The sequence below is a fragment of the Phoxinus phoxinus genome, assembly GCF_949152265.1.
Source record: "Phoxinus phoxinus genome assembly, chromosome: 2".
Taxonomy (NCBI): Eukaryota; Metazoa; Chordata; class Actinopteri; order Cypriniformes; family Leuciscidae; genus Phoxinus; species Phoxinus phoxinus.
Window position 1 is genome coordinate 438,672 of NC_136877.1, and position 12,490 is coordinate 451,161.

At 41.3% G+C, this 12,490-nt stretch overlaps 1 protein-coding gene across 1 annotated transcript; it reads left to right on the forward strand.

Annotated features, from left to right (window-relative positions):
• Nucleotides 1-1,958: 1,958 nt before the first annotated feature.
• On the forward strand, nt 1,959-10,506 carry LOC306994606 (sterile alpha motif domain-containing protein 9-like). Its single transcript, XM_079605229.1, has 3 exons — nt 1,959-2,067; nt 6,744-9,906; nt 10,081-10,506. Coding segments are annotated over exons 2-3 (3,048 nt in total). The 5' UTR covers nt 1,959-2,067; nt 6,744-6,860; the 3' UTR covers nt 10,083-10,506.
• Nucleotides 10,507-12,490: the final 1,984 nt, after the last annotated feature.

Below are 12,490 nucleotides of genomic sequence, written 5' to 3' on the forward strand. Positions count from 1 at the left end.
AGAGTCGCGATTGGCATCATGTCGCAGTGATGGCAGCCGCCATCACCGAGAGCGAGAGCTGCATGTTCCTCGCCCAAGCAGGAAACACATAGTTCGTGGTGGTCCCCGTCGATGAGCGCGGCTCGGCAGGAGCCGCAGGAAACGCGAGACATCTTTAAAAAGACACTCGTTGCTCTTTTGTGAGGAAAAAATGTGTGCCGCGGTAGGCGAACACACACACAAAACACACACAAAACTGAAAGGATATTCCACGCCGGAGAAGCGCAGCAGGGAACGGCGGCTGAAGGCGGCGATGACCAGCGGCTTCAGGTAAGGGCTCGTCCTGCTGAGGTGCTTGTTCCAAACGGCTGTGGCGGCTCGAATCAATCCAGCGATGCGTGCAGCTTCGTTGAATTTAAGAAAATCGGCGTGTTAGACAGCTATGCTCGTATTTATAGGCCTAGGCCACGCCTGTTTGGGCGGGAGGTGACGCAGAAGGGTGCGAAGCGCCCTCATTGGTCAGCGTCCTGGCCTCGCATAGGCTGTGCTTTTCTGGCAGAGCAGCCAATGGGTGAGCTGTATTGCTCCGCCTAGGTTGTATGCTTCAGAAAAGCGTTTTACAATATTACAAAATTAAGGATTAATTTTAGGCTTCAATCTCGACAAAGAAATATCTTTCCCGTAGCGTTCTTCGACGCAGTACGAGAGAACTCTACGTAAGAGAACTTCAGATTCCGGAGATTCTCTGAAAGTTCTAACTTCTTTAAATCAGGTTAACTTTAGGTTACGTTAGTAATCGAGTACGTTTTACAGGAAAACGACTGGTTATTAACAGATATTAATAATTTCTGAGTGCAAATACTTCCTACTCCGCCAACATTGTTGAACTGAAAACTAATGGAAATATGAATCAGAAAAGCATCTGCACTGCATTGTGTGATATAAATCAATTTCAAAGTTATTGTTCAATATCCACTTCTTTACTGAGGACTGATGTCTGAATTATAATCCATCATCGGAACTAGCAGAACATTGTACATTAATCTCTCATGTTATTGTGTCATAACTTTCATTTTCAGAGAAATGCAATTACTTTCATGAATAATGTTTCAGGGAAAAACCTCCCAACCTTTTCCAGTAAATACAACATGCTTTTCATATAAATATACACTTTCTGAAGTGAGTAATTATGCGGGTCATTCCTTCAGCCCGGTGGATTTTATACAATACTGCATATTTTACACAAAATGTTAATTAACTTTCATGCACATGGTTTTCCATAGACCCTGTTAACAAAACAAACAACAAATAAATCATAACATTATTAAGAATAACAATAATAAAATCGAGGTTTTGAAGCACTTGACTATATATTCTCCTGTTCCTCAATCATGTTTTCTCTGCAGCTTCACTTTGAAATAAAGGGTTAGGGTTAACATACTGTAAATCTAATCAGCAGTTTTGAGTAGTAAAGTTTATATATATATATACATAGTCTTTGACATAAAATACAATATATTGTGATGCATAATGTGTAAAACCATTAAATGTGTCCCTCAAACTCTGTTACATTAGTGCTTTTGCCCTTTAAAATCTTCAGCATATTCCCTAAATCACATAATAATAACAATAATAATAATAATAACAATAATAATGTGTTACATTTATACAGTGCTTTTCTCTGGACCTCAGAGCTTCATGTGAATCTCCACCCAATGATGTGTGCATTATTTTCCTGTTATCTCTGAAGCTGCTTTGAAACACAATCTAATGTAAAAAGCACTAGGCCTAAATATAAAGGTACTTGATTTGACTATCAAATATGTGCATAAGTGTATGCATGTACTGTACCCGTATTTGTGTGTATAGACTCAATGGCTTGATATATGCAGTACCTTGTCAGTTATAATGCAACAATTTTAATGTGGTATGAAGATCAAACATGAGAACTGACGTTCTCTTTGTCAGTGAGTCATTATTTGAAGGCTTCAGGTGTGGCAGGATCATGACACACAGGGGAGTGACATATCTCTCTATAAAGTGTGTGTTTGCTCGTCTATAAACACTGGACTACAGCGCTGCAGATCGGTGAGACATTACACACATTACACACATATATATTATTTAACTGTAGCAAATACATTGTTTTTCACAGACTGTGATGATGATGCGTTTCCACGATTATTAACATTGCAAATCTCAAAAACTTTTGTTTATTTTTATTTTTAAATATATTTTTATTTTTAAAATAAACATATATTTATAACACTGTACTTTGTTTTTTAACCATGGCATTACAAGAGTGACTTTCTCTCTTCTGACCAACTCTGAAAACACAATAATAATAGTTACTTATTTGAAGTTTCCTCAATGCTCTGTTGAGCTCCACCAATGTCAGAATTAATGCTGTTAAAGTTTATGGCTTACTTAGAAACTTTTCAGTGAACAACAGTAGATCTTGTGTTACACTTTGTAAGACAACATATCTACAATATTAGGTCAAAAAATCATATCTCGGTATTTTTTGGTTAAATGGCGATATGATATATACTGTATCTCAGTACTTTCTATGTTTTTTTCTTTTCTATTTGGATAAAGAAAATCTGTATTTATTTAAACAAAATAATTTCACATCATGCCCAATGACATACAAACAATGTTGATATTGAAGGATATGGAAACAAATGTAGTGAATGTAATGTTTATTATGTGCAAAAGGTGGTATATAATAATAATGCTATTATATTTAAATTGACTAAAGGCTAAACTAAAAATGAAAATAAAAACAAAAGCACTTAAACTAATTATATTAGCCTGCATTTGATTACCTCATTATAATGGTCACTTTCATAAAAAATATATAGGTTTAAAATTCATTCTACATACGGCACATTTATTGTTTTCAACAACATTTTTAGCAATATGTATATTTTACATCTTCTCTTGTGCTCCGTCTGTTTGGCGCGCGGCGGCGCTCGTTCACGGAAGCTTGAGTTCCCTATCAAGGGAACTCCCGCGGTTTACGCTTGTGGGAACACCTCCGAGTGTGTATCGTCGTGAAGCACGTGTGTAATCAGACCGATGAAGAGCGAGACGTCATGGACCAGGAAACTATAAAGCACCCCTGAACGCAGAGCGTGACAGCTTCTGTTTCTTCAGCGAAGCGCTCTCTGTATATGTCTTTGTCTTATTTAATGTTGTCTGTCAAGTTGCAATATATATATATTTTATGGCAAAAAAGAGCAAGCAAGCGTTGTGTGGTTCCCTGCCCACGCTATATCACGAGCGGGACACACACATCAGCTTGTTTGGGAGTGGAGCATGCCAACAGTCAGTTCTCGAGGGGACCGCCTGAGCATTGCTAGAAGCTGTCCGTGAGGACGCTCCGCTCCCGCCGGGGGTTCTTGAGGCTACACCTGTACGCATTTCCCAATATCTTTGCTCCCGGGAGTTCTGGAGAGGGTTTGCCAGGTAGGGGCGCGTCCTTCTGAATCTTGTTATCTGCCCTGATGGTACAGTACTTGATTTCTGCAATGAATATTTCTTTGCTGGGTTATCTCTGAGGAGAGATCCTTAATTTCGTTTTCTCCGTGGTACATGAGGCTGAGGCCTGCACGTACTTGGATTTGCACCTGGTATGGTGGTAGTCTTTCTTCACCCCAGGCCGGGTTGTATTCCTAGGTCACTACTCAATTTGCGGGTCATTTGTGCTGCAGGCCTTCTGTCCTCCACCTAATACCCCAGATCAGGAAAAACTTAATCTGTTATGCCCTGTCCGGGCTTTGGATGCTTATGTCCACAGAGCTGCCCTGTGGCGTATATTAGAGCAATTATTTGTCTGCTTTGGGTTAACCTAAGATAGGTTGCCCAACATCTAAACAGATAATGAGCAAGTGAGTAGTTGAGGCTATCTCACTTGCTTATGAAGCGGCCGGACAGCCTTACCTCCAGGCCCATTCTACAAGGAGTACGGCTGCCTCTCTGGCTCTAATTTCGGGAGTTTCCCTTCACAATGTTTGTGACGCGGCCGGCTAGTCCTCGCCGCATACACTCGTCAAATTTTATGATTTAGACCTCTCCACACCTGGGGCTAGGTTGCTTGCTTCTAGTGTGCGCAAGGTCTTCACACAGAACGGGCACTTGTGCATTATGGCGTAGTGGGTATGGGGTTCCCAGAAGCGTAAACGCAGCGGGAGTTCCCTTGATAGGGAACGTCTCTGGTTACGTATGTAACCTTAGTTCCCTGAGAGGGAACGAAACGCTGCGTTCGCCTGCCATACTTCTTGCATGCCCTGATCGACTTGCTTCAGGCTTATCAGAAGCTGTCACGCTCTGCGTTCAGGGGTGATTTATAGTTTCCTGGTCTATGACGTCACCCGCCTATGACGTCTCGCTCTTTCATTGGACTGATTATACACGTGCTTCATGACCCAACACTCGGAGGTGTTCCCACAGCGTAAACGCAGCGCTTCGTTCCCGCTCAGGGAACTAAGGTTACATATGTAACCAGAGACGTTAAGCACTGAGGACAGCACCACATCTCAAACGCATTAAACAGCCAGGTAGTAATTTATCTGTCAGTCAGCAATTATCTGCCAGAGCATCAGACAGGGCAAGCTGCTTTAAACTTGTTAACTATATCTTACCAGTTACTTTTAAGCCCTTAATATAAGCTTGTGTAATGTTTAGGACAAATTTTAACCTACAATGTACTTTCACTGCAATAGCTCACACTGTCCTCCGCTATTTTTCAGATGTGCTCGTAAATACTGTATCGATATAAACGGTATTGCCTCATTCCATATCATTAAAAAAATTAAACAAAATAATATATCGTACAAACTCGATATACCGCCCAGCCCTAGACAATATATGTAATAATGAAGTACCAACCGATGACAAAGACTTCAATATTTGGTGCACAATAACGGTAAAAATCTGTGGATATTTTTTTTTTGAGAATGGGTCATTTCGAAACGTTACAGGGCGTCGGGCTGATTGCACAACAAAAACCAGAAGCCAGTGTCGAGAGGCTGGTTCCACTAGTTGGTAGTGTGGAAGCTACTGCCAAATGTTTCTCGTAAAACGAGAAATCAATTACAGATTAACTAACAATTTCTGTCTGACAAACGATGTTGAAGTGTCAGACAGAACCAAGCTCAAAGCTAATACAAAGGAGAACATAAACAAACAAAACAGACACCAAACCCAAAACGAACGGGAGCAAACAAGTCTCACAGCTCTGGAGCTCTCTGAAGCACACCCTACATTCTCAAAGCCTAAGCTTATATACAGGTGCACATCACTCTCCCAATGACCCTGCACAGGTGTACATCCTTCTCCTGATGAGTCTCCTAGCCACACCCACCGGTCGACAACAGCAGGAACAACCGGAGACTCGTCGCACTATCCCCCGTGCTGGAACCTGAGCAGCCTCTGGTAATGGAACAAGAAGTGGAAACCCTGCTGGAGAAAGGGGCCATAGATCATGCATCTCCCTCCACAGGGACTCCGGGTTCTACAGACTGCATTTCATCGTTCCAAAGAAGGACGGGCGGTTGCGTCCCATTTGGATCTGCGAGTGCTGAACGAGTCATGCAACTAAAATTCTAAATTTTAACGTTGAGACAAATCGTGCCACAGATCAGATCCGAGGACTGGTTTATCACGATAGATCACAAGGACCAATACTTCCATTTATCCATCCTTCTATAACACAGGAAGTTCCTGAGGTTCGCTTTCGAGGCTTTCCAATATCGAGTTCTTCCATTCGGCCTAGCACTATCACCCCACACTTGTTTTGGCCCATAGATTGGAAATTAGTGACATAAATACCAGTAAACCCAGATTAACAGAGAAGTGAGACGGTGGGAGCAGATGCAACAGAAATTTGTTTGCGAACACTAGACGCTGTGCTCTACGATGTGAAGGTAAAGCCAGTTTGTTTTCACTGCCCAAGACGAGCATGTAAAGAATCAGTGGTTAAAATTAATCTTTACCACGATACCACAGCTCACGACTGCTTCTCAAATCTCTGAGTTCAATGCAGGAGATCACAAAACCGCTTGCTCTTGAAAGATGGTGTTCAAAATACTTAGTTTTGAGTTTTATATTGTGTAGGTCTCCTGCTAACTGGCTAACACATTGATATGGTAAAATCGACGTCATTGTTCGCTACTGTGTTTAGTTTACGGCGTTGGAAGCCTCAGGACACGCAGAGCTGACGTTGTTATGGCAATGGGAGTTTTTGTTTTCGCGGTAAACCAATCACAACAGACTGAGCTGTCTGGCCAATCAGAGTAGCTCGTGGAAAGGAGGGATTTAGAGAGATTGATACATCTGGAGAGTCGTTTGAGAATCATTGAAAATCTGGTGATGTGCAAATGTATATTATGAAAAAATTAAACAGTTTTTTGACCTTTGATGCATGTAAACCCGCTGTAGGAGACTACAAAACAACATTAGGAAACTTTAAAATAGCATAATAGGGGCACTTTAATACTCACTCAAACGTGAACAGGGTCCATAGTGATTCCAATAGTTCATGGAACTATGATTTAATTGAGTTAATTTAAAGTAAGATATAATTTAATGAAGCTACAAATAATAACATGTACTAACAAGCTAATCCTAGCATTTCTTGTTCGGTGTGGAATCATGGTTATGTGATTTTTATCTAATGTCTGTGCCATGGATGCTTCTTTTGTTCCCACTCGGCACATCTTCCACTAATCTTTTATCATTGTTCTTTTGTGTTTATTTAGCCATTGCTGAGAACTATACTTATCCCGTTCTTCTGGATTCCCATCTTAGCACTGGAATAAGGACACGCAGGAACTTATCAACAATTTTGAGACAACTGTGAAAATAAAACAGGATTGATGATGTACCAATTACCTTCATGCAATCCTGGGGAAACAATCTCAATTCCAACTGAACTTAGAGATTCACTATCATGCCTCGACATTGTATGGTCCGATATGTTTGAGACTGAAAAGGTAAACCCGGGCAGAGCCAGACAGCGAGAGCTCGACTTTCTCCAAGGAGCGCCGCCAACTTGGCTGAACTTTTACACATCGGCAAACTTACCATTGGTCGAAAGGGACGGCTTTAATTATTTAATAAATTTAATCGAGAGGAAAAAAGAAAAAAGCTGTCTTATGTCTGCTGCATGTCAGGCTGTCACTGATGTTTCTTTACAATACCAGCCGGGCAGTGGAGGATCGACCCTCGGCATGCAGGTGCTTTGGCACTTCCGGAGAGATCTCAGATGTGCCAGAGCGATCGATTCTGACTTAGACCCCAAAGAGCTGTCGAAACAAGTGCTGGACCTTTTCCTGCTGTCTAATGAAAAACCATACGCAAAACAAGATCAGAAAACTGTGCTGCTGCTACTAGACACCAAGGAAAAGCTGGACAACAATCAGCCTATCAAGAATGAGCTCTGGGGAAACCTGCTTAAAGAAATCCATAATAGGGATATTAATACTCAAACTCCAGTCGTGATCATTTTGGACTGGATCCCTAAAGACTTCAGTCTAAACGACACACTGATTCTTGGTTCCAACCCCTCGGAAGAGAAAAGCAAACGATTGAAGGAAAAACTTCTGCAACAGATCCGACTACAGAGAAAAAGCCAGTGGAAAGTTACAACCATAAATCTGTTGTACACTGAAGACAGCAGCGGATCAGCACTAGCCGGAGCGATACTGCAGGACCTGAGGGACGAGTTCACATGTGAAACCTGGACAGAGCCGTTCAAAACAGAGATTTCAGAAAATAAAGATGAGTTTACAAGAGAGATTGAAATGATGACGGATACACTGCTCGGAAAATATGAAACACATAAAAAACCTGTGCTTCTCCTGTTGGATCACGAAGATGACAAGCCACTCCGTTACTTATTAAAGAATCTGCAGTCAAAGCTTCAGGACGATCAGACCGGCGGTCCTGCATTCGTCATTATTAATGCTGTGCGGAAGAGTGTTATACGAGCGACATTCCACGTCAAGCTGAAACTGGAGCTCTTACCAGGGGAGAAGGACAGGTTTGCCCAGAAAAGGCTGGAGATTGAAAACAAACACAAGAAAATGTCAAAAACGTTTCATGCCTTTAACATAATGCAGGGAGGTTTCCAGAAAGAGGATGCGGAGAAAGTGATCACAGGAGAAATGGTCAATCTCATTGAAAAGGACAAAACGTCCACAGAACTTCTCTGTTTTTTGGCTTTGATAAATTCATACGTCCCGGGTTCACACTTGTCGAAGCCTTTGTGCAAGAAATTCATTAAGGGAAAACCTTCGGTGGAAGAGATAATGAAGCCCTTCATGGATCTCATAGTCATCTTCTCTGACGGAAAGGAAAAGGCAAACTGCTTACGTCTGAAACATCCGATGATTGCTGATGCATGCCTGAAAATGGTCACTGAGAACAAACTGACAAGATCTGACATTGCTCTTAACTTCTTGAACAAGATGGTTGAAGGAAATGAGAGTAATTACAGGCACATCTGCAAGAGATTGTTATTCACAAGACCTGGGGGTCTGACAGAAAAGGAGAAGTTTTCCAGACTGATTCTTGACATCATGAAGGAACGTAAAACTAACAAATGCATTGATTTGTTGAAGACGGCTTCAAATTTGTTCTCCACGGACCCTTTTTATCCTCAAGCACTTGCACGTTTGTATTACATTGTGGTTACTGAGGAAAACAAATATCATGAGGCAGAACAATGGGCAAAAGAGGCAATTGAAAGAGACCCCAAAAAATCTAATTTAAGGGACACATTGGGGCAAGTTCACAAAAACCACCTGTCAAGGATCTGGACTGGAAGCATATGGATTCATGTGAAAAAACCACGTACAGGCCTGCGTTTGTGCATTGCACAGTCTGCCATTGCTGCATTTGAAGATGAAGAGAAAGCAGCTGAAGACGAGTTAGATGACGACACCAAATTCAATAACATGGGCCACTTTGGTTTTCTTCAAGTTTGCAAGGAGATTTATGATTTAATCCGTCCACAAAATCCTCTTGAACAAGAATACCTTGATTTCATCAATGGTCTCAGAGGTAAAGTTGAGTCTAAGTATAATTTCTTTGAATGGTACCTGGCATTCTCAAGCCCAAGCAACAAAACACCAGAATACTTCTGTGGAGATGTTGAGGATTGCTACAAGCAATACTTTACACAGGGAACGCAGACTGGAGAAGAGACCCTGAACGAGAGAAAACAGAAGACTTTTGCAGGAATGCTTCATTTCCTAAAATCTGACGTCAATGTGCTTAAACAGAACTTGAGTGCGATTGAAAAACCCCAGTCTGAAGATGAAACCCAAACCGTCCTCTACGTTCTGGCCAACATCGTCCTGAGTCAGGCTGGAGAACCGGCGGAAGACACGGAGGAGCTTCAGGACATGTTACAGAAGCTTTGGTCGACTAAAGCTGAAGGCAGAAGCCCAGAGTTTTACCTCTTGGTCCTTTTGCTCTTTTGGCCTGAAGAAGAAAAGCCAAACCTTCCAAACCTTGGAGACTGTGTGCAATATATGAGTCAGTCGTACGAAAGGGAATATCAGAAATACCTTCGCGGACTTTGCCTGGTTCCTCTGTTCTTCTACGGGAAAGGAGAAGGCTTGCAGAGACTCGTTCCGGCCTTAAAACCACATCAGAACGGGTCGCAGAGACCGGATCACTCAAAGCTACACCACACGGACCTGGAGCTCCTCACTGAAGGAGACGAAGGAGAAGCTGAATGTCTTCAGCCAGTCGATGGGAAGGTGGAGAATCATCAAGTGTTTGCTGTTAGAAATGGGCAACAGATTGAAGTCAAGGCTCACAAAAAGGGCAGCGTTTGCAAACAAGGACACGTGTCTTTCCACCTCGGCGTCACCATCAGAGGACCTGTCGCTTACAACATCACGCATCAGAACTGTGAGTATAGGCTTCATATTTCAGACTCATAAATCACATATTTGCCAAACATTTGTTGAAATGAGAAATTTGAGAAATGTTGAAGGTGTCTGAATACATGTTGGTTTGAGTGTATGTCATGTGTCAATTGTAATTTACTTTCAGTGAAAGATTTTATTCTTTGTTTCTCTGCAGAGTTCATGGATTATCGAATGCTGTTATTCAGAGTATAAAATAATCTAAAGGACGTTCTTCATTGACTCTGAAAATGCTCAACAGTGCAAGTAGACGATTAGATAATTATATAACTCTGGTGGTGGGTCTGTAAATTAAAATTATTGTTAGTTTTGACCAAAAATATTTTTTAAGTGAAAACAAATGCTGTTGGAAAACTTCCTTTTGATTCATGTCGAGATGTATTTATTATCGGTTGTGGATAATTTATTCCGAATTAAGTTATTTGACGATATTTCTTGCTTTATCTGAACAGGCCAACAAGTTTCCGCTTCATCAGATTTCGCATCCGTGATCTGATCTGATTATTCCTCATGCACAGATGTGACGGAGATGTTTTCAGTTGTGGTGTGGCTACATTTGCTCCAATAAAAGTAATATAACATTATCACTCGCTGTCCCCGAATGTGTCTGTAAAACATTGCAGCAAGTCGAAAATAAGTAATTATATAAGCTAAATGCTGTCTCATGGTGATTAGATCTGTAGTGTTCATAACCATAATCTCACCAGCTGTTCTTCGTGTTTAGCTGGACTCAGATGCGGTTTGGAAACACAGACCAGTTTCCACATCTTACAGTAAATCCTCCGGTTCTTCTCCAATCCGCATCTCTGGATAACAAAGAAGATTCTCCCGTGCGCAGCTTTCTTCAGTTTTCCTGCGTCGCATAATCAAGTTTGGACTTTGATTGCTGGATTAGCCTGATATTATCAAATATGATCTAAGAGTCTTTAAGTATTAAGGCCCCGTTTACACGATGGGAAAACGCAGATATTTCTCTGTGTTTTGGCCTGTCATTTACACGAAAACGCCGTTTTTATCCCAGAAAACGATTATTTCTAAAAACTCCGGCCAAAGTGGAGATTTCTGAAAACGCCGGTTATATGTTGTCGTGTCAACTGGGAGAAACGGGGTTTTAGGTTCTCTCTTGTTGATTCTGAGGATTCTGATTGGCTTGCATGGCTTTATCCTTCTCCCTACACTGCCGCCCATAGGTTTGGCATAGTTATGATGGCGCTCGACGGCGTATTTATGCGGGTTGTGTGCACGATGTTATTATTGAAAACGGAGGGGGGGAAATATTCGTTTCTCTAAATACCCGGCTATGTGTAAATGTGGCCTAAGTTTTAAAGGTTTAGAAAAGTACATTATCTCTTTTAATGTTATGTAATGTCATCCAGGACGATCAGACTCGCTTGCTCTCGCTTCAGGAACTTCAGTTCCCGATAGACTCATTATTGGTTGATCTCTTCCACCTGTGTGTTGTTGTCTCGTTTCATCGGTGTGTTTAAGATCTGTGTGTCCGCTCACACCTTGAGAAGTCTTGTATGTTGTTACTCTGCATTTCTGAGCGTTTTCCTTGGTCTTGGCTTTTGATTCTCTGCCGGTTTAGTTAGTTTAGTTTCTTTATTGACCACAAGTGGAAATGTGTCTTTAGCTTTGCTATACATCACACAAAATGGCACCAGCACAACATAAACATAGAGAATAAAACAACAGCATTCCCATGTACCCATACACACCCCTGCTCACACTCATATCTTCTCAACATGTATAATTCGAATGGCAGTGGCACGAATGACGTCTGGTACACGTGTACTCGCCCGAGGTCGTCTAAACCGTCTCCTCGATGGTAACAACTGACATTCAGAATGTAAGGAATGAGAAGAATCTTCTATAAAAATAACCCATGCTTTTTGTTGAACTTTTAATAAATATATTTCATTCAGTTGTCTCTGTCTTACCTGCAATTGCGCTAGTTACGCTAACCACACAAGACAATCTCTGCTTTACTTTAGTCAGAACTCACATATTCATATAAACACACACACTCTCCACAAGATTATTATAGACCATCTCTATAATATAACCATCTCCAACCTAACCCTAACCTATAATATAAGTGCTTTAGCCTCCAGAATAAGATGCAATCTCTGCATTTCCTTTTTAAAAACATAATCCACATTTCCAGCAAAACTCAAGTTACTATCTATGAATGTTCCCAAGTATTTAAAACTATATATCTGAAATCCATATCAACATCCGTCCTAATATACATAGTTAACACTCTTAACATCAGTTATAGATGTAAGAGCTACTGGCCTAAAATCCTTTAACTGAGTATTAGATTTGGTACTGGAACAATATTTGATCATTTCCATGAACTAGGAGCCACCTTATGATTGTGTATTCCTGGATGTAGAGGAGTCTGGAGAACACATCTGGGTCTGTTTAATCTTCCTCGACTGAAGTCCACCGGTCCTCGTGTATCTCTGCATCTTGTGCAGAAGGACTGACTGTGGCAGGGTGTCCAGTTCAGCAATCTGTGGATTCTCATATTATACCTGATCTATGGGAAAAATCTATAATTG